Raw genomic sequence first — 27,610 nt, forward strand, 5'->3', positions numbered from 1 at the left:
TGGACTAGACTTGTACCTTGAGATATTTTGAGTCTTTGACTTTCTAGTTTCTATACGCAAATCTCAGAACCGCCAGTTTTCTGTATACGACTTTGTAGTTTGAAAAGTATTCGCTCTCGGTATTCAGTATACACATGACGGTCAACTTCTTCAATTTTCAGCCGATTATTTCAACTTCCAAGTTCCAACTACTTAAATTCAGAAATTATTTCCCTTGGCTCTTTTACCTATTTTTGTTTCCCTTTATAGTGTACACATGCCATTGTTCATTTAACTTTCTTCTCGCATCCGCACCAGGCTAATTTTATTGGATGACAAATCATCACTTAAACTAACGAGTGCAAACGAATCTAATCAAATTTAGCACTTTAGTATTTAAATTTGTTCAATTATTTTAACGAATTTTGTAGTTGTCGAATCGAATTTGAACAAATTTTTTATTGAATTTAAACTCTTTAAATTTAACTTGACTACTCAGTGAACCAATTTTGAATAAATTTTTACCATGCCGAATCGACGTCGATTCAAATATCAAGTAGTTGGTACATTTTTTAATCCATTTAAACTGAATCTTTTCACTTCATCCCACCTATAAAAGCCAAAAAAAAAAAAATGAAAGTAAAAGAAGATAACACAAGACAAGACTAATTAATAATTCATTATTGCAAAAAAAAAAAAGAATAAATACAAGAGAATATTATTATTTTTTTTAAAAAAAGACTTTTTAATCAAGTAAACTGAATAAATTCTCGAGTTGCCTTTTCCGCAAAGAAACATCGAATTAAATACAACTGCCAGTACCAGTGGTTCAATAACTTACTGCAATTTTGGATTTGGACTCAACTTACTAGTATTTAAAATACTCAGTCAAAGTAGAACAGCACGCTTTTTCTTTGTCCCCGCAATAAATAAACAAACAATCCTCATTCTAACCTCACATCGAATTCCACTCACCCAAATCGCCGTCCAATGAAATTCGTGTCCAATAGGCTAATAATTGTCTGGTTACTCGGGCGTCACACTCGAACAGAATCACCATCACCGTCACTCTAGACTAACTTCCCGACCAATTTCCCCCTTTTTTTTTATTTCACAAATAAATAAAACACGCGCTTTTTCTCCTTTTTCGATTCGACGAATCCATCAATAGTAAAAGAGAAGAAGAGGAGAGATGTCACTCCGAAGAAATTTTCTGTCCCGACGCATTTCGAATCGATCCTTCTCGCTTTCTTCTAAATCAGTGAAAGAGCTGAAGAATTTTGATAGTGTAAATCGCGATCGTATTTATGACGTCAATAATAGTAACAATGTTATGAGAAGTGGAGATGGTGAAGGGGAGGATCTTCAAAGCGCTGCCGTTTGGGGTACCGGAGAGATGGCTCCGACGCCGTCTCGGTGGTCGAGTATGCTGCCGGAGCTGTTAGGTGAGATTATACAGCGGGTGGAGGCTAGTGAAGATGTGTGGCCGCGCCGCCAAAACGTCGTCGCTTGTGGATGCGTTTGTAAGGGCTGGAGAGAGATTACAAAAGATGTTGTGGCGTCATCCTCTCGTCAGCCTGACGGCGCTGCCAAAATTACCTTTCCTTCCTGCCTCAAAAAGGTCCAAACTCTGGTTTTAATTGCGCATTTATTGGGATTGTGTAGGTGTTGGTTTTCAATTTGTCTCTTGATATGATTTTGTTGGAATTTTTTTTTTTTTATCTTTTAATGTTGCAATTTCCTTGCCTTTTAGATGAGTTTTTAAGGTTCTTAGTGTAGAATTTATTGGAACTAGTTCTGGTTTTTTGGGAATTTCGTTCGTCAGAGCCAAAATTTGCATCTTTTAGTATATTATTTGCAACTCAAAAAGAATATGCGGGTTAATGGTTCGAGCCGAGTTATTACTTTCTTGTGCTGCCCTCTTTTGTTTAGGGAGTAGGTGCTAAATATGAGCTGAAATTGAGCTTGTACGAACTTCTTTTGTTAAACCAATCTAGAAGAAGGTTTAGTGTCCGTCAACTTCAAGATTGGCCCAATAAGCATAAAACTTGATAATTAAAGATAGATCAACTAAGTTGCTTGAGCTCAATTGGATTCAAATCAATAAAATATAGTGTGAGTTTGGCATGTATGGTGATCAAGCCAAGCATGATCTCAAATTTAAGCTTGTTAAAAAATTCATTCAAGCTTGAACGAAATAGTATTTGGCTCGATTAAGCTTTTCTGAACATCTATGGCTGTGCGTTCTCAGCTTTTGATGTCTCAAGCCTTTCTCATGATGTTGGTTTTTGATGGAGACTTGGGAGCTAGAATGCTCTCCATTCATTACTGTCGGTTGGAGTCAATGTTTCTAAAAAAGAGTGTTTTTTTTTCTTGGTTACCAATTCTATGTAGTGTTATTTCTTGTGCAGCCGGGGCCGCGTGATGCTCCACTTCAATGTCTTATAAAACGCGACAAGAAGAATGGGACATTTCGCCTTTACCTTGCTCTTTCACCATGTAAGCGATGCGTGTACAATTATGCAAAATATTTTCTGATGCTCTTGCTTGTTCTTGATTGACTCTTTTATAGCAAGGTTGTTGTCAAACTTGTTTGACTAGTAAAAGCTTGAATTTTGAGGTTATATTCTGTAATGCAGAATTAACTCTATTGCAGTGGAACATACCTTTGTTATTAGACAAGTCAACTTGGCATTTTTGATCACCTGCCTGTTTTGCTGGATGAAGGAGGTTTGATTTGGGAGGACTTGATTTTGATTGAAAAGTTTAGATTTTGATTCTGTGGCAACATTTGTTTAATGGAATGGACTTTTGCTTTGTGATTTTCATTAGGAAATGACTTTATCCTGATTGTCAACAATTTGCTTCTGTTGTTTACTGGAGCTGCATCATATTAGAGCTTACAGTTCTTCACTTTGATTTACCTTTATCAGGTTTCATGTCTAGTACACATTCCTTAATGGTGCTGCTGTACCAAATAACTGGTAGAACTTTACCATGATTGCGTTCGAGATTACCTTACTTTCTTCTTGTAAATAGGAATTATTTGCATTTCAGTTCTTCATCAGACTACTGGTTCATGCTTTCTTTTCAAAATTTTGAGTTTTTGCAGAAATAGTACTGGCAAAGCTGCTGAGTAAAGTGGTTTATGTCTAAGGATAAGAGAACTGTGATTATACAGAAGATTTGTTAAATGGCCTTAACTTGCTTTTAACCAAAAGGTTACAAGTAGTTAAGAATGGGTATTTACTGTTTTTTCAAAAACAAGTTTTTCAAATACGATGCTACAGTAATACACAAATAAAAATGACTCAAAAAACATTTCATTCGTACAATATATCAAATATTTCAAAAAATATTTATAATAAAAGTTTTTGATATACACTGGTACAGTAAAATTTTTCAAAAACACTCCCAAAAACAGCTAATCCAAACGGATTTAGAGGTTGTTTGTCGTTTAATTTGTGTTAGTAGTTCCCAAGTTTTGTGAGTTTTTTGAGCATTAAGTTGACCAGATTTCTTTTTGCGGGTTTCCAAAGTCATATTATCATCTGATCTTTATATTAATTTGCTATTTGGCAGCATTCATGGATGAGGGAAAGTTTCTCTTAGCAGCAAGACGATATGGAAAGGGTACCCACTCTGAGTACATAATATCTCTTGATCCTGATGATTTTTCTCAAGGAAGTAATGCCTATGTTGGAAAACTGAGGTTAGCTTTTTTGTTCGATCTTCAAAAACTTTTGGGTGAAGTTGAGACATTTGTTTCCTTTTTGGTGAAGTCTGTAGGTCTTGCATTTGTATTTCTTACTCTATACTGGGTAATTCTTGTTTGTTTGCATGTCAGATATTCCTAGGACCAGATCTATTTTTCCCTTTCATATCCTTTTTTATGATGCTCTAATCCAATTTTCGGGTATCATAGATGAGAATGAAGTCAGAGACTGTGTGCATCAAGGAAATTATTTATATCTAAAACTGACCGGTGAGGCTGAGAGGGTCTTTCTTTGATCAGAGCAAAATATTCACCAAGATTCTATGTGCAGGTCAGATTTCCTAGGCACCAATTTTACCATTTATGATAGCCAACCTCCACACAATGGAGCTAAACCATCAAGCAGCAGGGCTGGCCGTCGTTTTACCAGCAAGCAGATAAGCCCCCAAGTACCAGCGGGTAATTTTGAAATTGGAGAAGTATCATATAAGTTCAACCTCCTGAAATCAAGAGGTCCAAGAAGGATGGTATGTGCACTGAAGTGCCCTTGGTCAGAGGACATTTCTGTCGACAAAGTAAATGGTGATTCAAAAACAGAGAGTTCTTTGTCTGCTATTTCGAGCTATACTGTTTTGAGAAACAAAGCTCCCAGATGGCACGAGCACTTGCAATGTTGGTGTTTGAATTTTCATGGTAGGGTAACAGTTGCATCAGTTAAGAATTTTCAACTCGTTGCAACAGTGGATCAAAGCCAGCCAGATGGAAAAGGGGACGAGGAGACAGTTCTTCTCCAGTTTGGCAAGGTGGGAGATGATATTTTCACCATGGACTATAGGCAGCCTTTGTCAGCCTTCCAGGCATTTGCCATTTGCCTTACCAGTTTTGGCACTAAACTGGCCTGCGAGTAAGAATGGCGGCCGCCATATCCACGAGACTAATTACCGTTGCCGTTTATGAGGAGGCTCTTTTGATATGCTTCGTCTTTAAAGTATCTTCAGATAATTCTGATTTGCCTTTCCCAAGTCAATGCACGTCATAATATTGTATAGATAAGTTAGTCAAAGGTGGAATTTTTAGTATCTGATGATCATCATGTACTGATCTTAATAACAATTTGAAATTTCAAAGCTTTAATGTTTCTTATATGCAAATTGTAGAATGGCTTTGTTGCGATGCTATATTCCCGCTTGCCTTCATCCTTAGGCTCGCCCTACTTGTATATTTGGACTAAAAATGTCGCCCAACCGCATGAGGTGGGAAATAGGTTTTATAGGGGGTGGGGGAAACGGTGGAGAGGAAAGGTGGAGGAGTGGGGGAGGAGAAGACAGGAAGGGGAAAAGGAGGACGGTGGTGTGGAAGGAGTGGGGGAAGGTGGCAGATGGTGGTATGGGGAAGAGAAAGCGGAAGGGGTGACGTGTGGGGGCAGGGGGATGGTGGCGGTTGTTTGTGACTATGGTGACTAAAGTGGTTGACATGGTGGTGGTTGCTTGTGACTATGGTGACTAAGGTGGGTGACGCGTGATGGGTGATGGAGTTTTATAAATATTTCTCACACACTTTAAATACATAAAAAAATTTTATAAAAATTTTACAATAAATTATCGTAAATTTTAAATAAAATCTTAAAGAGTACATCACCCAAGCGAATTTGGAGCATATTTGATTCTACGCATGCGCACACACCTTGCACATGCACGCGAGCACGCCCACTCACACACGTATACAGAGGCTCAAGCGGAGGAATTGCCTGAGCTCGAAATTGGAAGATTTTCAGTTTTTTGGTTTCTTAATTATTGCACTTGTTTCTTGATTCATTTTGTGGGATGAGATGTTGGATGATTACAATGTTATATGTGCAAATAAAATGACTGCATGGAGCGGAGAAGAATGATTTTCATCTTACCCTTCCATTATACTCCAACTTAAGTAGGTACACAATTATTCGCGACTTTTTCAATTGTTTGTGGCTAAGAAAAGTGTTCTCGTCCTCGAATTGTAAACTCATCTTAGTAGTCCCAAGTTTCCTAAAACTGTATGAAATTGACCTTTTTTCTTTTATTGATTTCATTTTCATATATATTAGTAAAGCTACATTTATTTCCAAATTAAAGTTGAGGAGATCTAAATTGTGACTACTGTATTGCTCGACTATACACACCTAGAAAAATTCTTTTCGTCGGGCATGAAGATTCTGTTATGGATTTTACCTATACCAATCTTTTTTAAAGTGTGAAATGCTATCATTTAGTAGCAACTTCAACCTTTTGTTAAAGCCCCTACAATTTCGTCTATCAACATTTTTCATGTTTATTTTTCATTCAATCATCTATATTTACAAATCACGCATGTATTTGAAAAAGAAACATGTAATGACATTCAGTTTTATATAGTAAGTACTACTTCATTTCTCTTGACGTAAAAAGGTTCTCTTCAACCAACTTGTCATACAAATAGTTACTTTACATTTCTATTAATTTCACTCTTGCATGGTTCGTGTTTCCAATACTTTTTAACATATTCCACCTGGAAACCAAACACGGTGCAACTCCCAATAGAAACCCCTAAAATGAAGAAAACTTTTTGGCCAGCATTCAAAATACTAAATACTTGGTAAAACCTTTATCAGTTTATCATAGCTAATTTGGTTGTAACACAGTTTTGACCTTTGCATTTAACATATAAGCCCGTGCATAGCACAGGTAAAAATGCTAGTAGAATCATATCCGTGACCAATACTCATGCAAAGCATCATAACTGTGAAAAATAGGCAAATATGGCAAATACAAGACAAAGATTCACATTTGACAAGGAAGAGCCACATCCATTAGCCATAGTTTCAAGAGACACAAGTCACAACAGTAGTTAAAAGGGCTGCCAAAGTAAGAACGGAAAGGGGTGGGGAGGTTTCATTTACACCACTATTCTTAGGCCTCAAACGACAATCACATTGCAGAACACTGGCTTCTTCCATTCCCATTGTTTTATTTCTTTCCTCGAAGTTTCACACCCAGAGCCCTCTCCAGTTTAGAGATAATCTGCTGATTTGGAATTGCCTTCCCTGATTCGTACTCCTGGATGACTTGTGGCTTCTCATTTATCAGCTGTAGACAGGAAACAATAGATTAAAATGATTGCTCCTCATTTATCTCCACATCACATAATTGACTCAGGGTAATAAATGTTTACATCTGGTTGCCATCTATCTAAGTGGTGTGATAATCTTAAGTCAATCTGTGTAAACAAAAGAGATACCTGTGCAAGTTGAGCTTGATTAAGTTTCTTCTCCTGTCGAGCTTGCATGATTGCTTTCTTCAATTCAGTTGGTACCTTCTGATCTGAAAAAAAAAATGAAATCATAAGATCACATCAAGATGACAAATGGCTTTCCGAAACATAGTATCAGCATATCAGCATACATCAATTTCTACAAAACAAAAGCTTGTGCAGGACTACCTACATTGTGCCTCAATGCTGTAACAAATTTCCCCCAAAAGGGAAAAAAAAAAAACAGATAAGAAAGGAGAAGAGAAATGAAAACAATAATCTCCCAAAGTCCCTTTAACACCAAGCCCAGCAATTTTACTTCACAGGATCTCATGCACATCCTAATGTAGGTTCCTATATCTTATGCAAAACTAATAACACCTTCATACAGTAAAATGAAGAGAAAATTAAAATCTAGTAGTTCCCAGCAGTATGTTCAGCTCTGAAGCATATAAAAAAATCTGTAGGGTGCTTAAAAAAGTGAGATAAGATCCTACTCACGAGCCAAATTTTCAGTGTCTTCATCCAGTTTCCTTGTATTCAAAGATGTGCTGCTAGAGGCAGCCTTGTTTGTTCCTGCACTAGCTGCAATACAAAATAAAGCAATTGAGTGCATGTATAACAAATTTGCTACACAAATAAAAAATTTAACAACTGCCAAAGCTTCATTATCTGATAAATAAGCACCAAAATTACGAAAAGTTAGAGAGTATCCCAGTAACACATACATTTACTATCAAAACTCCTAATCCGCATTATCTGGCCTTAACATCTAGAAGAGCCCCATCATTCACTAAAGAAGTTACTTCATCAACACATTTAATTATTACATATTTCAGAAGTCCAAAGCCACATCACCACAAAACACAACGTCCACGAATGCTCAACCATACACATCCGTGAACTACATAATACAATCAGGAATCAGATATCAACTGAATGTTGATTACCATTTCAGAAACAAAATTCCACACAAGATAAAAGCATAAACACTTACATGAATAAACCCTAATAGAACAATAAATGGAATTAACACAAAAATATGGATTAAACATCGATAAATCAATGTATAGAAATCAAACATCCATCTTAACAACAAACTAATACTCATACAAATTCCCGATTCACCAGTAATCGAAGCTCAAAGTTAGACAGACAGGAAAAATGGAAAAACAATTTGTAGAATAAAAAAAAAATCAAAACCCTAGATGAGATGCCAAACCATATCCGCATGCAGAAAATACAAATCAAAAAAGAAGAATAGGCAGAATAAAAGACACTAGCGTATTGGATAATACCTTTCTTGATGGTTTCGACCTCGGCGCCGGATCGACGGGCGGCGTTGACGGCTTTCTCATCCTTGCGTGCGGCGGCGGTAGGGGCCTTCTTGCGGATAACCACCGGCTCCCAGTCTTGTGTGATTCCGGCCATCTTCGCTGTCAAAATTTTATGTCGGAGACTTCTTCGAGGATTATGCGATTGTTTAGTGCGTGTTTCTGAGCGTCAATGACTGTGCGAGAGGGGTGAGGGTGACTGTCCTCTTCTTATTGGTTTATATATAGATATTGGAGCGTTTGGTTGAGGAGATATTTCATATTTGGGTACCTATCAGCAGGAATGGAATAGTTCGCGTCCAAATTAGGGATTGTCTGCTTACGTGGATATTTGGGTAACGCCGAATCTCATATAATCTTTACCTATGAGCTAAAATTTTAAAGACTTAATTGCGATGGTGCTTTTACAGATAGTTTACTTTTCAAAAACACTTTTGGACATAGTTATTAAATCCGGCCTGGAGAGGAACCCGGCGAAAGAGGTGGGTGAACGGGTTACTGGTTCAACCAGTGGGTGAGTGGTTCAACCGGTGGGTCACGAAATATATTTAAATATTATGTTTCATAATTTTTGATATGGTAAAAACTATAATAAATTATGTCATAGTAAATGCTCAATTAGTCTAATTTATTATAGAATCATTAATTCTTATAAGAATTAACAAAACCTAAATGCAATTAGTAATCCATCAAATTTCAAGAATAAAATTTTATCTAAGTATAATTATCTAATTTATTTATGAATTTTAAATGCAAAGAATTATTAGGAACGATATTTGCCTTTAGAATGAATTATGTGATATGTTATTTTTTAAATTTATTTCATAATTTATAGAGTCTGGGGAGTAATAAAATTTATTAAAAGATTTCAAATAAATTATGTTTTAGAAAATTAAAATAAGAATAAGTCTAATATATAATATAAAAAAAGACTAAATGTTAAACAAGTGAGTTGTTGGTGCAACGGTTGTTGCATTTCCTTCAATGCAAGAGGTCTCCGGATTTGACCGGTTGAACCGCCGGTCCGTTGAAAAGTCAACTGTTTAGTTGTCAAAACTATCCAATTAGCTAACCGGCCCGGCTCAATGGCCGGTTCACCGGGTTGACCGGTCGAACCGCCGGACCGGGTCGGGTTTAATAACTATGCTTTTGGAGACAAAAGCAATGCTAACGTGTTTGGGGAGCTAAAATTTTAAAGACTACTTTGAAATTGCGGTGCTTTTACAGATAATTTAGGCCTTGTTTGGCATATAAGTTTTTTTGTCAAAGTCTGCTGCAAGTTTTTTAAAAATTTTAGTTACAGTAACCTCAAAAAACTTCTCAAAATTTTTAAACTATACACTTCAAAATATTAAAAAAACGCAATTTTAAAAAATTTTTACATTAAGTTATAGTAAAATTTTAGACAAACATCCAAAAAACTCACTTGCCAAACGAAACCTTACTTTTCAAAAACATTTTTGGAGACAAAAGCAATGCTAACATGTTTGGTGAGCATCATTCTTGGAATTTAATAGTAGAACTTTTGCCACGAAAGTATTTTTGGTATAAAATCAAAATTGGTGCTTTTAGAGTAATTTTTATATATCAAAAAAAAATTTTAAAAAATGACTTTAACAAGTTTATTACTCCCTCTGTCCCAATGTTATGGTCATTTTTTAGAAATTCAACTTTTTTATGGAGACATAGTAATCATTATATCTAAATGAAATGGCACTGGTGAATTTAGATATTTATCCTCTGAATTAAAAATAATCTCTTGATAGATGTGTATTAGTATTTTAAAAAGTTACTTTTTCAAATGGTAAGATTGAAAAGCATGTCTTAAATTTGAAATTGCGATTGTTATTTTGGAACATCAATAAAGTGAAAATATGACAATAACAATAGGACAAAGAGAGTATAAATTTTGAACTAAGGCACCGTTTGGATTGAAGGACAAGAAAGGAAAGGAACGAGGTGGAAAGAAAAGGAAAGAACTCTAGTGGAAAATAAAGGAGAGGAGAGTAAAGAAAATCTGAATCCATCCACCTTGTTTGGATTACGAAAGGAAAGGAAAGGAAAGGAGGGGAGAGTACACGTCTATTTCTAGGGTATACGTACAATAAGTATATATCTAAGCAATATTCCACTTTGCGACTGTTCGATTTTCTTGTTTATAACTGATGTTGCACTTGACATGAAAATTAAACCTCAAAATGTCATCCAAGACCATCAAAATTAAACCTCAAAATGTCATCAATTTTTTCTGGATTCGTGTTTGATGAAAATACAAATTCCTGGGCTTTGTTGTAGTACCCCGGTTGAAAATTTTGACGCACCTTTTGATTGATTGCTGAGGAAATGCATACGAGTCTCACACCTGATGGTGAAAGAAGCAGTTGAATCCTTTTTGAAGGAAATGCATACTGAACTGTATATTGGCAGTTCAATAGCCTGCTGCACTCTCCATTTTACTGTCATGATTATGAACTCGAGGGTTTCCTTTGCTAACTTAATTAAGACAGTACCAATCAAACGAAGAAAAGCCAAGGTCAAAATCTAGGAGGGGAAGGAGATAGTTGTCCTATAAATATTTTTAAACCATTCCCATTTCGGATTACAATGAAAAACAGGGGAGATGAAGAGGAACAGGTAATCAATAAGAGCTCTGCACTAGAAATTTGGGAAGTTAAAAATTGGGGAAAATGTAGTTTCATGTCACTACAGAGCATCTCATGATCTTATAATTGACCACATGCACTCTATTAAATAACAGAAACCAAGATGAATTGCAAGCAAGCAAGTAGATGAACTCAATCTTCAAAAAACTCCAGAAATTAGCATGTCAGCTGTATTATAAACTGGAATTGACAAACTTTCTTTTGATGGCCAAAGAAACTGATGGTGGCTTGAATAGATAGGTGGCATGTATTGCAACTTTCAACCTGAATAAATTGTCCAGCAAGGGACAATTTCTCTGGCTTGTTGGTGCTCCAGCTAAAGTACTGCTAAAACATCTAGACATCTAAAAAAGTAGCTTCATTAGTCTCTAGGAATGATGCACTCTCTCTCTCTATATCCTGATTTATGCTTTTCTAAGTAGCTACGTAAAAGTAGGCTAGCAATTTAAAAGGATAATTTTTGTATAAAGGATGACCATATCCTTGTCTGATTGCATTATCTTTTCTGCTTCTTTTGAAAATAAAAACTTTATTTGGCAAAGAAAACATCGAGAAGTTCCATTCATGTGCAACATGAAACACAAACATGGAGACGCATCAACATTCACAAGGTCAACCTGGAACCAGATAATCCATACTAAATGCTACATGCTTCAGAGTGAAACATAAAGTAGCCAACTTACAGGCTATCCACTACAACAATGGTCAGAATTCTGAAGAACATGATTATTAGTTAATCTGGTTTGAGATCTAAGGAAGCCTAACTTTAACCTATCCATTATCAATTACTGAAAAATTCTCCCCAGTACATTCTTCATCTGCAAAATAGTTCACAATGCAAATATTTAACAAACTTAAAAGAGCCAGACCGACCTTGGACAAAACAGTGGATGCCAGCATGCAGTAGAGAACTCATCCATCATTGACCAGTCCAGCTTCTGTATTTTCTAGAGTCTCTGGAATTGTCTGGCAGAAAACTTCAGGACTATCAGATGCCTCAGCTCCAGAGGAAGAAATCTGCGGCATACAACACCTTAATTCAATAAAAAGTTCAACTGTTGTCTGGACAGCATCGACATTGCTAAGAAACCAACAATGTTTAACAAACCTTAGCATCTGCTGATTCACCACCATTATTTGGCAAAATTTCAGTGCAAACACACTCCTTTGGCGGATATTCTCCACCTTTGCTAACATTCACAAGGGCTTCCTTAGTTTCCAGAGAAACTAAAACATCATTAGTTCCTCTGCCAACATTTGCCTGTTAAACATTCCAAAGAAATGTATCAATTAGCGGATGTCCACCAGGACTCTTTCACATGCAAATTCCATGACAACACAGCATAAAGTACACGTCTCGCACTCAACCTGCCCTGAGTTACTAGCATCCATTTGACTGTCCTGATTTTCATGGACAACAGAACTACCCTCAGTTCCTTTACAAACTTTTTCCTGAAACATGTTCACAAGGTTGCAGAGTTCAACTAATATCCAACAGGGCATCATTATGCATGACAACGAAACATAAAGTACCTGCGCTTTGCATTTGTCCTGGCCCTCAACGTCACCCTGGCGTGAATTCTGCAAACATAGTTCACGCTTTTCGCTCAATGCTGAGACAATGGTGGGAAGCCTAGCAAGGTCCCATCCAAGAACCTTGCAAATTACCTGCCCATAAGCCCTATGAGCTCTCCTCTTCTTCGTCTTGGCTATTGAAATCGAATGCTGAACAAGAGCAACACAATCCTTAAACTTCTTTCCGGCTAACTTTTTCCCCAAACCACCGCAAACTAAGCAATTAAATTCCCCATTATAATAATTCTTCTCGTAATACTCCCTCAACTCCCTATCCTCTGTAAATACTTTAAAGAAAAACCTATACTCTTCCTCCTCCGGCGAATCATCATCATCATCATCCTCACTATCCTCCTTATCATCATCATCGCCAGACTTAAAAAATTCTTCAGTTATCTGCAAAGCCTTAAATTGAGCCTGACTGGCTGCAAGTTTGGCTTTTTCTGCAGAGGAGGGTAGAAGGGTCTGCGGACTCGACTGCGGCCAGCTTGTTCCCCAGCCGGAGGTGGTGGCCGGAGGTGAATTAGAAGTGGGATTGCAAGGCCATTCTTTTCCGGAAGCTGGAGAAGGCAATAGAGTTGGGTTCTGGGATTCTTGCAATTGTTTTCTATCGGAGTTCTGTCTGCCTTTCCTGCTTGCGGGTTTAATTCTTTCTTGCCTCTTGAATTGTATGGGATTGTAGGGGTGATGGAGAAGGCCAGATGGTGTGGGCTGTTGGGTTGGTCTAGTAGGCGGCCCCTGGTGCCATAACGAGTGGAGGTAAATCACCTCGTCTATCAATCTTCTTTCATAGTCTGGATCCATTGCTTGCAGAACATGAAGGACTGAAAATTGGAATCGTTGATGAAAAAACTAGGATTTTAATCGATTTCCAAATGGGCGGAAGTGAAGCGATGTTCGGTGGAACGGCGGTTACAGGAAGCCGAAGCACCACTCTCTGACAGACATGGCATAGGCCATAGAGTTTAGGGAGTTTAGCAATTCACGTTTTTCTGGTTTTATTCCTTATTCAATTGTTTAGTTCTTTCGATCCATGTCATTTTTGTTTTAATCTTTATCGTTCAATTTTTTTGCTTGATTGATACTTTCTTTTTTAAAAAAAAAAAACCAATATTTGCTTGTAAGTGTAAGTAAGAAGTCTCGGATTCGAGTCCTCCTACTTACACTAAAAAAAAAAAAAAACTCTTCATAATTTCATATCAATATGCATTATTCGAAATTTACATACTCAAAAAGTAACACTAATAATAAGACTAAAATTACTAATTAATTAATTAAGAAACCAAATGGGATGGTTTAAAGAAAAATTACTTGCTTGTAAGACCAAAATGAACCGGGACTGTTCGGCCACAGGACCAGCCGGTTTACCGAAAACATCATTGGTCTTTCCCGGTTTCCTAAGCATTTTTCCGGGAAAATAGTTTCGGGCGTGCCGTCCCAGTCCGCCAATATATTGATGCCCGTCGTCCTCAATTTCTTTCACTTCCTCACAGTTACTAAAAGCCCTAGCTCCACAACAATTTCCCCATTATTTTCCTCAAAAATGGCGTCTTCTTCGTCGGCGAAGATGATAGCGGAGTACGCCAAGTCCGGACGGTCGTCGTGCAAGAAATGCTCGAAAACAATCTCCGCAAGTGCCTTAAGGCTTGGTTTAGTTACCAGAGACGCTCGAGGCTTCGACATGACCAAATGGCATCATTTGCATTGTCTGCCTTTGAGTTCCCATTCCGGTGCATCGCCGGGGTCCATCAAAGGATTTTCATCGCTCAAGGTAGTACAGCATTTTAATTTCTTCCGAAGGATTTCTCCATTATTTTTTTTTATTTAAGAAGATTTTAGTTTAGTAGCAAAATAGTAGGCTATACTGGGAAGTGGAAATTACTGTTTGAAACTAACAGTTAAACTTTTGAATATTAGAAAACCGAGTATTAGTAGAATCTTGTTACCGTGAAATTAGAAATTTTCTTTTAAAAAAGATGGCTTTTTTTTTTGGCTGCTGGATTTGAAGTTGAGAGAATCTGTGGGGTCGACTTCATTTTATTTGGTTATTTTTGTGGTTGTGGCTATGCAGAGCAGTGATCAAGAAGAACTAAAGAAATTGATGAAGGAAAGTGTTCAGGCTCTAGACAAGGTATATTATTTGTGAAATGTTGCACCACAGATAGTCTTTTACTCTTATAAGCTCCTCTTTGCACCTTGATGCTATGGTCATCTGTTCAATATGCAATGCGAAATTCAGTATAAGATGGAGAGGATTATGCGTGATCTCCTCTACTAATGCCTTAAGTGGAGTCCGTCTTCGTTACGACTTGTGGTGGACAATGACTTCTCTCACATCTAGTTAGAATATTCTGCAACTTGAGATAATGCTTCATGAGCCTGTTAGGACTCTTCTTAGTCAAGCATTTGTTTTGTGGATCCTTCATGGTTTTTTGGTATTGTTCATTACATTGTTCACAGGTCTTTGGAGTTCTTGCTTTGGACAGTGAAACTGCCCTGTGACATTGTGAAGTACTCCTGAAATTCAAACATTTAGTTTCTAGCAATGTTACCAATTCATGGCTTATGCAACTATATGCTATAAAACTGTAAGGCAATATGCTACTGTGATAATGAAGCAACTTGCATGTTATAAACTTGTATTTAGAAACTATTTAAGCTTATCGGTGCAGGTATTCAATTGTATTTAACATGTGGTCCTCAGTATGAGCTCTCTATATAACTCATAATAGCTGTTTGACATTTCAGGTTTTGGATGGAGAAAAAGATTCTATTACTGAAACCAAGGAATTCAAGGTAAGATTTCTAATGTTAATCTCTTGCCATATGTTAATAATCTTAAAGGCCTTAATGCCCTCCACTTTCAATAGGTTCTCAGACGAGATGATGAAGATGAGAGTTATGAGATGGAGAAACAAAAAGTGAAGAAGAAAAAGGTACCTCCTCAGATGAACTGGAGGCTCTTTAATTTTGTGGTTGTTGTAGATATGGTGACAGTGGTATTGTTGGTTTCATTTTATTGTACTAGCATATTTGATACCTTCCAACCACACCACATTCATGACTTATTCAGCACCACATTTAAAATAACATGGATAAATGCTGCTTTCTGGTTCTCCTTATATCACGCACGGACCTTCAGTGTTACACCATGTGATTCATTCTGCTACTTGTCCTCGATATATTTACTTCCTTGTGCACCAAAGATGTACTTCTCAGTAGTATTTGCCCACATTTATTTTTTTGCCTTTTTTAACTACCGCTTGCATCCAATTACCATTAGCTATCTGAGTCTGACAAGGGCAGCAAGCTGGAGATCACATTTTCTGCTACTGAGATCAAGGAAAAGTACAAGGTATGCTCAAATTTTAGGCAACTGGTTTGGAGCTACTGAATTATTCTAGATTTAGGGAATAATAAGTAGAATCTGTTCCAGCAACTGGTCTTCTTTTTTCTAATCATGCATCCTACCTATTCATATCGTTTTGAAATTCAGGACGCTGCATTGCTGCCCCAGTGGAAAGCATTCCAAACTATCATATTTCTTGAACGGGTGAGTAGGAATCATGGAATATCACTTGTGAAGATGACAGAACCCTGTAAGACTTATTCATGCTATAGCTGGCTTATTTTACATAGATAATTATTAAGATTTTATTTGTGCTACACATTCATCTTTAAAGTACATCTCTGTTGCTCCACTTTGTGAAATTAAACTTTCTGTTATATTGGAAGTCCTTGTTTGTTCTGGAGTTCCTTACTGCAGTACATCATTTGATAAATCTCATATTAAATTCTTAGGTTGATGGTCTTCATGATTCAACGAAGATTGCTGCATTTGATTTTGATGGTTGTCTTGCCAAGACAGCAGTGAACAAGTATGTCATATTTCCCATCTTTTATATGCATCAAAAAATTTCATTAGAACTCTTGTGCAATAAAGTTAGGAAGTTGAATTTGGCCTGCTAAAATAGCAACAATTCCATAGTTAAACTTTGTTGGGTGAAGCTAACCTTTCTGAATGAAATTCCTTTTTGTTTCTGATTTATTGTCTTTTAAAAGTATCAAATCCACAAGTAATATATCTATTTAGATTCCCATATTTTGACTTTTGCATTTTCTTGAACGAAAGATGTCACATGAAAAAAAAGTCTAGATTAGTATAATAGTCAAACTTTGTTGCTGTATATTGCGTGAGGAACCATTGCCTTCTAACAAGGTATTATTGTTGTGATATTCATGAATAATAGTGTGAAGATGTTTAAAATCTATTGACTTGGTTGTTAGCATTTTTAGTGCTTACAATCAGGACTACATGGACATATTTAAGTTTTCTAATCTGCAAGCTAGACCTTTTTCTTTCATTAAACTTCTAAAACATCAAGCTCAAATTAAAATAAAGTTTGGAACATAGATGCTCTGTAAGTGAATACGACATCTAGCTAAGTGGCTGAGCAGTAAGTGGTGCTACTGGAATGGAAACAACAACTGAGAAATCTGGATTGCTCTTATATCAGAGGTAGTGAATATACTATAGTAAAGTTAGCAACATGTTTTGCAGCTTTTGGTTGTTGTTTGGATTGGATTTGTCATATGTGTCAAACTTGTTCGGAACCATAAATTTTCTGTGTATTACAGGGGATCTTTATTTGAAGCGTAATTGGAAGAACTTGACATTTACTTTTTCTTTTAGAATAGGTGCAGATGCATGGTCTCTTATGTATCCTTCAATACCAGAGAAGCTGCAGAGATTATATGATGAAGGCTACAAGCTGGTGTGACTCTTTTTCTTGTTTAATCTTTAATCTTTCTTTACTAGTTTGTGAATTATGAAATTCGTGGTGCTGCTGATCAAGTTGACTATAGTTTCTGTCTTTGACTATTTTGTTTTCCTCTCTTACTGAATTATCTTCATTTTTACTAGGTTATTTTCACTAATGAATCTAATATTGAGCGCTGGAAGAAGAAGAGACAGGTTGCAGTGGACTCGAAAATTGGGCGAATTGAAAGCTTCATAAAGCTTGTAAAAGTTCCAATTCAGGTTGGTTTGGCTTGGTGTCAAATCTATCAATGGAGTAACTTAAATGGATTGTTACTTTTTTCTTGGTAGACCATCATTGTTTGCGAGGAGGCATGTGGTTATTTTCTACTTGAAACTTAGCTTCTTTTACAATCAAGTAGTAAAATAAATTCCAAAATCAACTGTATGCCTGGAATGTCAAACATTTGTAATAGAAGGATGCATGAGGTGTTCAACATGACTGTATTCTAATGAAAAATGGCTGGAATTAGATTTGTGAAGACATTTACCAACAAATTTCATGCTAATGTTTGTCATCCAGTATTTCTTTTTTGTAATGGTTTATTGTTTGTTTAGTTTTCTGGAAAAAGAACTAAACAAAAAAGTTGATATTGTAGACTACCACCATGATAAACTTTTTGAGTCTGCTGTGTCTACTAAAGAGTAATTCCTTTTCTTGTGGAAACCTACTCAATTCTTCATTGCACAAATCCATATGCAGGTTTTTATTGCTTGTGGACTAAGTAACTGTCAACCAGAGGATGCCTATCGCAAACCAAAAACTGGGATGTGGCATATCATGGAGAAGCACTTCAATTCCGGTCTTCTAATTGACATGGATCAGTTATTGTCCTTCCACTCTTTCCTGCCAATTCTGGATTTATTGGCCATATGGCTTTTCATTGAGTGACTTGATAGTCTAAATTATACTTGCTACGAGAACTTGCACAATTGGTTTGTTGAATTTTATTTTTTATTTTTTATAGCTCCTTTTATGTCGGTGATGCTGCTGGAAGACCAAATGATCATAGTGATGCTGATATCAAATTTGCAGAGGTAGTGAGCGTATTTGACTTTTGAACCTCCAAGCAGCTAGATAGCTCATAACTGGATGCTACTTATTATTAAGATGATCTGTTGCGCTACTTATGATTTCTTGCTTGATTGCTTGATCAGTCATTCAACCTTGTGTATCCAAAGTATAGTTGAAATATCGCACATTGTTTTGCGGCTGGATGATCTTTCAGTTGTCTTTAGTCATTACTGATTCCTTGTTTGACATGCATAATTTTATCAGTCTCTATTTAACAAACATAATATCCTTATTTTAATGCTAGTGTCTTCATTACTTCACCTGTGGTACTCTTGGGTAAAGTCACTTCCTCTTCACCCTCTTTTGTGATTTGGTAAAGTTTATGAAAATTGGATTGATGGGCTGGTTTTATGTATATTGCAGGCCATTGGATTAAAATTCTATCTACCGGAGCAGTACTTCAACAGTTAAAATCTGGCATCTAACAGTGTACTTGTGACTTTATGCAACTGAAGGACATAATTCGAGTAACTCATTCTGTAGATAGTGAAGAGCAGATGGTCCAATGGGAGAACATTGTAGTTATTGACCTCATTGTGAACAGTTTATTGTGACCTTTATGGTGATTATGTTGCATCTAATTTTCTTCCTTTTGGAGTCGTGTTTCGCCTTCCTTTGGATAAGTAGCACTGAAAGATTCATCCTACCAATGGTTCTGAGCATCCCTTTAGGAACACCAGTAAGCAGGAATAACAGCATAGTTTCTGAAGGATTAGCAAGCAATTTTTAGCTTATTGTAATGTTTTGCGTGCTAACAACTCAATGCATTTGAAGCCCTGCAAATCAACAGTTACATGATAGGAGATTGCTTGCTAAACTGAAATCCACTCGTACATTAGTGTCCATAAACTCTAAAAAAGAGAGAGAGAGAGAAGAGGGGGGGGGGGGGGGGGTTAGGTGAAAGTTTCTGATCCCTTATTTTGGTTTCATAATAATGCAGCGTGAAGGTGTCTTATCGATACTATATCCAATCATCCATAATGGAATAATTGAAAAACATCAACGGACAAACTAAACGGTAAACAGTGATACATTTTTTTTTATATGCTTCACTAACCTAGGATAGAGCAAATCTCGAGCAGAGGGTTTGAATTGCCACTGCTCGATTACAGTATGGACCATATACTCAGACAATAGTTGATACATCCCTATCCAGAGGCTTCTTCAGATGTGATTCAAAGTAAAGATTAAGAAAGGCATACTTGGTGTTAAGTTTTGCAAGGACAGCTCAAAGTATTGAGGCTTCGAGTCAAGCTCTGCAGAGGTAAGAAATCATGCAAGCATGAAGTACTAGCTGCAGACTGAAGCTGCAAAAATAGCCATTGATGTTTTGGCGATATTCATACTCCCAGACCCGTCAAAATACCTACATATCACTTCTTCCTACCAATCTCTCCTTCTATGATGGCATGTCTTGTCAAAACAATCTCTTTGACTAGGTTTCTGTAAGTGAATGGTCTAACAGCAGCTCGTAAGAACAAACCAGGCGGTACTTTACTCTTTTTGATCCTTTTCCTGAAAGGACCGTAACCGAGATTCTTCCATTCTGCTGGACTGACCTTTGCTCTTGTTCGCCTCATTGCCAATTCATCCCCATCTTCTTCAACTGTCCCTTTGCCCCTCCTTTCCATTGCTCTAATCTGCTTTTCATAGATTTTGTTAGATATCTCTAAGCCTCGTTTTGCAAGCTTTTCCATTGCTTCATTACTGCTCAATGCCTTCTTAAATTCCGCATCCCAGTAGTTTGGATCCTCTTCAGGACCGAAATCCTCTTCTTCCTCCTTGATTCCCAACTCATCATCTCCAGCATCCTCTACATCCAAAATTGCATCATCGTCTTCACCATCCTCCACTTCACTCCTTCCATCATTTTCGTCGCCATCATCCTCAATCCAGTCCATTATCTGACCTTCCTCATCATTATCACCATGATCGCCATTCTCATCATCTGGGGCGTCACAACCCAACTCCATTTCCTCCAATTTCACCTTCCACTCCTTAGTATATGGATGCAACAGAGGCACTGGATGGTTGTTCAATAAAAACTCCAAGCACTTCGACTTCTTCTCATCACTCAACTTCTCATAAGCATTCACAACATCATCTACAAACGCCTTTGAATTCGCCTTCACTATTCTACATAATCCACCAAAATAAGTACAGAATTCCACCCTCCCATCATCATTCACCAACTGGAACAAAAAATCCCCCTCAGTCTGTGGATCAAGCAACGGTGTCAATTCCTTAAAAAAGTCATCTTGAGGCTCAAATCTACACTGATAAACTGGCCTCTTCACATAAATTATATCAGGCCTCATCCACGCTGCACACTGTGTAATCATGGACCTTGCCTTATTTCCGAGCCTTCCCATCAAATTCCACTTATCCAACCTCTGATCCCCAGCTTCAAGAACCAGCTCGCTTACCAAAGTCCACTGTTGCCAAGGCAACTCCGAAACCCTCCACCTAGGATGCCTGACAAACACCCAAAAATTCCTGAACTTAACATTTTTATCCATTGCATCTAATCTAGTTTGAAATTCTCGAGCCATTTCAAACTGCTCGATCTTCTCCCACTCTTCTTGATTGCGAACTTCACCAATCAAAGTTACACACTCATCGGTAATCCGTCCATGAATTGGCTCACCTAAAACCACCCCACGCCAAGAATAAGGTCCAAATTCACCATACTTGTACCAATCGTACGGGTGCCTAAGATTTGGATCATCTTTTTCCATAAACCTAACCATTCTATCATATCCTAGACCAATCATCTCAAGCTGCTCTTCGGATAAATTGTCCGGGTAATTCTTGTTAGGGTTCTTCAGTCTGTAAAACAAGCTCTCTGCCAATTTCCTGCTTTTCCGGCGAGCGTTTCGCTTAGCCTGTCGACGGACTTCAGCGTTACCCTCGATGCGCCCAGTGGAGGTACCTCCGGGCTTCCCTTTGCTCCGTCCGGCAAAGGACCGGACGTCCCTCTGGTGGGTGGCATTTTGGCGGGAAAATTGTGGGGTGGGGTTTTGGCAATGGATTTTAAGGGGTTTTGAGGTTCCAGAAGAGGGGTGAATTGGAACAATGCTTCTGTGAAGAGGGTTTAAGAACTTGAAAAATGATGATGGGGGTTGAAAGTTGAAGAGGGGAGGGTTTAGGTCTTTAGCAAAAGGGAGGTTTTGGGTCTGCATTTTCCAGTGTGAGTGAGGCAAGTTGGATAAGGTTAACTAGTTTACCGGTTAAAACGCTTGACTTCTCAAAATTTTGGAGGAATATGAACAATGTATTCGACTTTTCTTGGTACAAATATGAGAAAGTTGCTTACTATTTACCGAGATAAAATGTTTGAGTAAATTTTTCATACGTGTATACTGATGGATATAAATGCATATTATATATGTAAAAGTCGATATTAAAATTCAAATTGAATACATTGATAGTGCCGGAAAAAAAGATTAATTCAAAATGTTTTATATATTTACTTTTTGAGAGTGAATGCTTTACCTCTTGAATATTTGATACAAATATATTCATCAATCTTAGATACTTATGATCTAATTATATGCTAAAATTTTTTGATTATGAGGTTATTTAGGATCTAATTGCACACTAAATTGGTCTTGGCCATAAGGGCAATTTCGTAAATCCACAAAACATCGTAATTGGATGCTTCTATTGCTCCCATATCCTATGATTTTTAGTCCAAATTCTACTTTCTTTTATGAACTTTATGACAATATCATAGTACCACTTGGAAAGTGGTTAATGATATTTGAACAATAAAAGTGCACTCCTTCAAAAAAAAAAAAAAAAAGGAACAATAAAAGTGCATTAAGAACTCATTGGAACTTGATCCCATCTAATCAAATTGAACATGAACAATATTTTATATTCGGTACATCTTTTTAACTCAGTTCAATTTGCATCAATTTTGAAATTTACATATAAAAATTTAAATTACTCTGATTTGACACTTTCGACTTGATAAAATTCGTCTGAGTTTGATTCAATAAATAAACAAACTAAATTTAAACACAATTTTAACTTCATTCAAATAATCAAACGACGATGAATATTTGAATTTAGTTCATCTATTTCACTTACTTGATGAAGATTAGAGAGTGTTTGATATCAATAAATGTTGACTCACTTGATATGAAAGGATGACTTCGTCACAAAATGTATGTATTTTGATGTTCACATCCGTAGCTGCCTACTAACTGTACGAGTTTCGGTATGTAATACGTTTCTTCCGTTGCCACGCTTTCTAATATTCTTCCTTCTCCCAGTCCCCGGTCGATTGCCTCACATCCCAACTGTCAATTTTCACCATCTTCCGATCGAATTCACCAATCCGCTCCGCTCCTTTCCAAACCACCGATGTCGCGACGCTACCACACGACGGAGCTGGGCAGCATAGCCTGCGAAGACTTATCGGATGTTGGGGCAGGTAAAGAAGGCTGGCTGGTGAGCGATCCCAATCTTTTAACTGCTCTTGACACCCATTCTTTAGCCCTTGCCAACCGCTCAATTGTCCTTGTTCTCCACTGGTCCGACGACGCCGATCCCTCTTCTTACCGCCTCAAAATTGTCCCTGATCTCTCCCCGATCGCGGCCGAGTACATCTCCGCTATTGAGTGGCTGGTGTTTGATGACGTTAGGGTGCTTGCTATTGGAACTTCTTCAGGTTTTCTTTTAATCTATTCTCTCCAAGGCGATCTCATTCACAAACAGGTTAAATTCTTACTTTACTTTTTGGTATGAATTCATTTATGAACCAATGCAATTATGGGTATGGAGCTGATTGGCGAGGAATCGTTGTGGGATTATCGAAATTGAGTGAGGTTTGGAACTATGTGTATTAGTTTGTGGAAACAATGGAGGAAAATGAGCAAAGTTGGGAGCTTTATGTAGTATTATTTTGTGCAGAAAAGTGGAAATGAGTAAAGTTTTCAACATTTTTTTTATGCGAGTGGCCCCTTTAAATTTATTTGGTAGAATTGAGTCAAGGAATTGTTGAATTAGCTTATTTGACGCAAAATTGTTGAGGGATTCTATTGAAATGGAGTAAAGTTTGGAACTTTGTAGTGAGTTGAACAAAATGGATTGTCGAATTAACAAAACTTGGGTGAAAACATGGGAAGATATTGAGTTTAGACAATAGTGCGAGGTACATTTAGCTGGGATGTTCTTTTTTCTTTTTATTTTAGAGAGCTCATCGCAGAGAGATTATAGTTACAAGATAGATGTCTTCCTTTTCAGTTATTTCATTTTTTTTCTGTTGACACTTAAAAGTTTCCTGATCAGGAGAATGTACTGATTTCTTTTGTGTCAGTGGAATTTAAGTCGGTTAAAAGTTTATTAACGATCACATAATTGTTCTTCAGCTTGTAAACAATGCCAAGATTATCAAGTTAAGAGTTCGTGGAACTAACAAGGACCTGTTGGAAGATACATCTTCCGAGGAGGTTTGTGTTGTTATGCGAGCAACAGTTGCTCGATTTGATGGATCTGACATTCAGGTATATGCAAATAAGTCAGCATTTTGCTCATATCTAGTTTATTGGACGTCATCTGTTATCACAAAAAACCTGTTTTGTAGAAGAAAGGAAAGATCTGCTAAAATGCTTTATACTTTTTAAATGTTCAAAATAGTAAATATGTAGTTAATTCTTCCCTTGAGAGCTGAGAGGAAATTAAAGAAAATCTCAAAAGAATTAGGAGGAATAGCATTTGCATGATGAGAAAGAGTCATCAAGTCAAATAGATAAAAATAAGTAAACTAGTAAACTTAATAGCAGTTTCCAGTCTGCTGCTTGGTTTGAGCTGGTGGAGTTATCATTGAGGTCTTCAAAGTTGCTACAAGTCCTTTTGCCTTGTATAAATATTTAACAATTTCCGTGCTGACCTTTTTCTTATCATTGAGTCCTTAAATGAAACTTTTAATGTTTTTGAATCTAACACGCTGTTTTACACCTTGATGATGAATATCTGCAGAGTATGCTGCATCGGTGGTTTCGAGAAAGACAGTTGAATTTCTGGGATGAGAGTTACATGAGGAGAGATCAAGAATATTCTGGAGCTTCATTTGGAAGGCTTCCTTATCAGCTATGGAATGTTAGCAAGTATGGATTGTGTGCTGATGCTGCTATCACTGGCATCATGCCCCCTCCTCTAATGGAACCTCAGGTACTTACACTTGTCATCTGAAACCTCTTTAGTTCCTCTTTGCAATTAGCCATTCTGGTTGAGTAAGACTTTTTGTGCGAGAAATCTAGTGTGCTATATCTTAGTTAACTGAGGGATATCATCACCTTTGGAGCTTTGTATGCTCTATCTTGACATAGTTTGCTTTCTTTAGTGGAAGTGCCTGTGTAGCTTAGTGCTATTCTTTTGTATAGGTTGACTTTTGGCAACTTTCTGAATGTTAATCTGGTTTTTGAATTCAGCTGCTTTTATTGTTGGACAGTCAAGTCAACGTTATTATTGTGCAGTCACAGTTGGAGATGATGCGGTGATTTCAGCATACAGGTTAGACTGCTTGAAGATTGGTTATAAGATTCTTGTAATACTGCTTTTGGTCTTCAATTTTTTTTTAATCCTTGGATTGCTGTGATGTTTTATGCCTCTTGATGTCTTCTCACTGTTGAATATACTTTGTCAAGACTTTCGGAGGACAGAAGCAGATCAATAGTTGGAGCTATTCTGTCAAAAGTTGTGCCTGCAACATTTTCAACTATATCTTCTATCTCAAAAATGATTTGGCGAAGTGATACAACAACAAAGAAACAAGAGGAAAAACCCCAACCGCTTGCTCGAGGTTGTATAGTGCTTTTAGTTGTTGAACATTGTCTTATATCATGCTCATATTGGATTTAGGCTATTGTTTTCATTACCTTTCAGCTTTTCACTTGGCATTCTGACAAAAGTTTTTCTGATTTTTTAGGGCTTCCTTTGCTTTTCCTGCAAAAGTGTTTCTGAAGCAATATCATTTAGTTCATATCATGGGATGCAATTTTACAGTTACTGCATACTAGTATATGTTTTATTACAAAACCCTCAGTGGAGGGCTTTCTAGACTGATGTTATCGATGTTTTCAGTAAGGTATTGGTCTGCTTCCATTTTCTATCTGAGTTGAACTCTGCATGACTCGTATCTTGAATTAATTCAATTTGGCAGCTTCTCCTCTTACTTGTTTGAAGGATTACCCAAGGAAGGGAGAAAAACTCACATTATCACCTAGTGGTACTCTGGCTGCAATAACTGATTCACTTGGTCGTATATTGCTTTTGGACACGCAGGCACTTGTTGTTGTGCGACTATGGAAGGTTTGCTTCTAGCAACGAGCTATTTTATCTTCAATGACACGCCGTTTCCGGTGATTTACTTTGACATCTTTCAGGGATATCGAGATGCGAGCTGCTTGTTTGTTGAGATGCTTGTCAAGAAGAATTCCGCAACTGTAGGATCTGCTGGGTATCAATATGAGAAGAGTGATTATTGCCTTTGTTTAGCCATCCATGCACCACGTAAAGGGATAGTCGAGGTAATTTCTGGTGCATACTCTTCAGATTATGTCAACGATTCTCTGTACTCATCATTCTTTGGAATCTAAACGTATTAGGCTTTCTTTCATTTTACCAGGAGTTTTCTAGGTCCTTTGCGCTGCACGCTTGTCATTTTAGTCGGACCTTTCTTTCTAGGATCATACGCACTGTTAACAATTTCCTCATATTGTGGTTTAACAATCTGGACATTGTCATGAATTACCATGTGGGGCTTACCTTTTGCTATTTTAATAGTTGAAGATTAATAAATTAGCCAAGGTTTGTTTGAGTGCTCGTCATAATAGGCCAGAACAAATGTTGTTTTCCCAGTCAGCTAAGTTTGATGGTAGTCTTTTTTTTTCTCAAAAATAATGTGACTTGCATAGAAATAGGTAAATTTTGTGATTAAGTCATTTGAACTCTTGCTTGCAGGTTTGGCAGATGAGAACTGGACCTCGTCTTTTAACCATTCCATGCGCCAAAGGTAGCAAGATTTTGCAACCTACCTATAGATTTGTTTCATCAATTTCATCATCATCTTACGTGCCATTGGAAGTTTTCTTTTTGAACGGAGACTCTGGTCAATTATCTGTATTGAACCGATCCCTTAACTGAGTCTTAATGCGACCCCCCCCCTGATTATTTATATCATAAGCTCATTGTATGGAATTCATTGCAATATGTCTGACAACACCAAATGTTTTTAAATTTGGTGCATACAAACAGGCCCTTTTATTGGGTACTTCTAAGATTCAATGTTACATCAGTAGATTACAATCCGGGTCTAAGCAGACGCTTCTTTGGGTATCCTTGCTCTCGTCAGAAACCACAACCAAAATCTTTTGTGGGTGTCTACAATTTCAGGGGGGGAAGTCTATCATGCATTTAAAAAATCTTTTTTACTGGCTTTGATGTAAACGGTTTGTGACTTCCACTATGGCTTCTTTTTGTTTGGTTTATCTAGGACAACACTTCTAAAGTAGTATAGTTTAATACATCATTATCTGCTTGGGAATTGTGACCTTGTGATGAAAACAGGGTGAATTGCTAGATGATTTGGACTTCTAAGCCGCCAACAAAGCAAGAACAGAAATGCAGGAAGGAAAAAAAGATAATAATAAGACGAAAGGCAGTTGAACATAATGGTCCAACCCGATAGATCAGTATTCTTCACCCTACAGAAAAGAAAACATACAGTACTGGATCTGATTAGGGGCCTAAAGAAAATGAAAAAAAAAAAAATGCCTCGTCTTATTCATTGAATAGGTGAAGTCTGAGATGTCAAACTGCTTTATATGTACATGTACTTTTCCTGCTTTTATTCAGGGCTTTCAATCCTTCAACGAAACAATGCCTTGACAAAGTGGCTGTCGTCCATACATACAAGGCGACATGAACAATAAAGTTGAACTTTATTCATTCAAGTTGATGACCATTCTTAGAACCGTTTTGGATAGGTGTGAGGGTTATTATTTTACTACTCGAGCAACTTGGTCATACCTCCCACTATCTTGGTTCATCCAGAAGCTTGATGGAAGCATTCCATTTATTATTCCCCTTTAAGTTTAAGACGGCGAGCAACCAACTGGCCCCCAGGCCACGCAAAGCTAATATCTACACATTAAACCATTATTATACGAATCCATT

The 27,610-nt window shown here is 37.2% G+C and overlaps 6 protein-coding genes across 10 annotated transcripts; 3 read left to right on the forward strand and 3 right to left on the reverse strand.

Moving 5' to 3' along the window:
• Positions 1–1,054: 1,054 nt before the first annotated feature.
• On the forward strand, positions 1,055–4,837 carry LOC113688494 (tubby-like F-box protein 7). Its single transcript, XM_027206311.2, has 4 exons — positions 1,055–1,600; positions 2,391–2,478; positions 3,562–3,691; positions 4,026–4,837. Exons 1-4 carry the CDS (start codon positions 1,172–1,174, stop codon positions 4,600–4,602), a joined length of 1,224 nt encoding a protein of 407 aa, XP_027062112.1. The 5' UTR covers positions 1,055–1,171; the 3' UTR covers positions 4,603–4,837.
• A 1,657-nt stretch (positions 4,838–6,494) lies between these two features.
• LOC113688011 (multiprotein-bridging factor 1b-like) lies at positions 6,495–8,393 on the reverse strand. Its single transcript, XM_027205586.2, has 4 exons — positions 8,257–8,393; positions 7,460–7,543; positions 6,947–7,029; positions 6,495–6,795 (listed from the first exon to the last, which is right to left on the reverse strand). The coding sequence occupies exons 1-4, from the start codon at positions 8,387–8,389 to the stop codon at positions 6,676–6,678; spliced, it is 420 nt and encodes a 139-aa protein (XP_027061387.1). The 5' UTR covers positions 8,390–8,393; the 3' UTR covers positions 6,495–6,675.
• LOC113688010 (uncharacterized) lies at positions 8,319–13,555 on the reverse strand. 5 transcript variants are annotated; one of them, XM_072049117.1, is made up of 5 exons: positions 12,489–13,554; positions 12,324–12,407; positions 12,064–12,216; positions 11,829–11,972; positions 8,319–10,654 (listed from the first exon to the last, which is right to left on the reverse strand). In XM_072049117.1, the coding sequence occupies exons 1-4, from the start codon at positions 13,332–13,334 to the stop codon at positions 11,868–11,870; spliced, it is 1,188 nt and encodes a 395-aa protein (XP_071905218.1). In that variant the 5' UTR covers positions 13,335–13,554; the 3' UTR covers positions 8,319–10,654; positions 11,829–11,867. The 5 variants fall into 5 exon arrangements, with proteins under 5 accessions (XP_071905218.1, XP_071905217.1, XP_027061386.2 ...); XM_072049116.1 differs by lacking the exon at positions 8,319–10,654 and adding an exon at positions 10,830–10,942; XM_027205585.2 differs by lacking the exon at positions 8,319–10,654 and adding an exon at positions 10,947–11,291.
• A 289-nt stretch (positions 13,556–13,844) lies between these two features.
• Positions 13,845–19,014, forward strand: LOC113688408 (polynucleotide 3'-phosphatase ZDP). Its single transcript, XM_027206216.2, has 12 exons — positions 13,845–14,301; positions 14,602–14,661; positions 15,279–15,326; positions 15,401–15,466; positions 15,814–15,885; positions 16,027–16,083; positions 16,332–16,408; positions 17,224–17,305; positions 17,455–17,571; positions 18,053–18,174; positions 18,318–18,387; positions 18,788–19,014. The coding sequence occupies exons 1-12, from the start codon at positions 13,987–13,989 to the stop codon at positions 18,833–18,835; spliced, it is 1,134 nt and encodes a 377-aa protein (XP_027062017.1). The 5' UTR covers positions 13,845–13,986; the 3' UTR covers positions 18,836–19,014.
• Positions 19,015–19,317: 303 nt separating this feature from the next.
• LOC113688407 (uncharacterized) lies at positions 19,318–21,664 on the reverse strand. The gene has a single exon (XM_027206215.2). The coding sequence runs from the start codon at positions 21,604–21,606 to the stop codon at positions 19,798–19,800; it is 1,809 nt and encodes a 602-aa protein (XP_027062016.1). The 5' UTR covers positions 21,607–21,664; the 3' UTR covers positions 19,318–19,797.
• Positions 21,665–22,651: 987 nt separating this feature from the next.
• Positions 22,652–26,740, forward strand: LOC113688453 (uncharacterized). Its single transcript, XM_027206269.2, has 8 exons — positions 22,652–23,149; positions 23,803–23,937; positions 24,413–24,604; positions 24,885–24,946; positions 25,081–25,235; positions 25,596–25,744; positions 25,819–25,962; positions 26,396–26,740. The coding sequence occupies exons 1-8, from the start codon at positions 22,796–22,798 to the stop codon at positions 26,576–26,578; spliced, it is 1,374 nt and encodes a 457-aa protein (XP_027062070.1). The 5' UTR covers positions 22,652–22,795; the 3' UTR covers positions 26,579–26,740.
• Positions 26,741–27,610: the final 870 nt, after the last annotated feature.

Source organism: Coffea arabica, chromosome 5e, assembly GCF_036785885.1.
Source record: "Coffea arabica cultivar ET-39 chromosome 5e, Coffea Arabica ET-39 HiFi, whole genome shotgun sequence".
Classification (NCBI taxonomy): domain Eukaryota; kingdom Viridiplantae; phylum Streptophyta; class Magnoliopsida; order Gentianales; family Rubiaceae; genus Coffea; species Coffea arabica.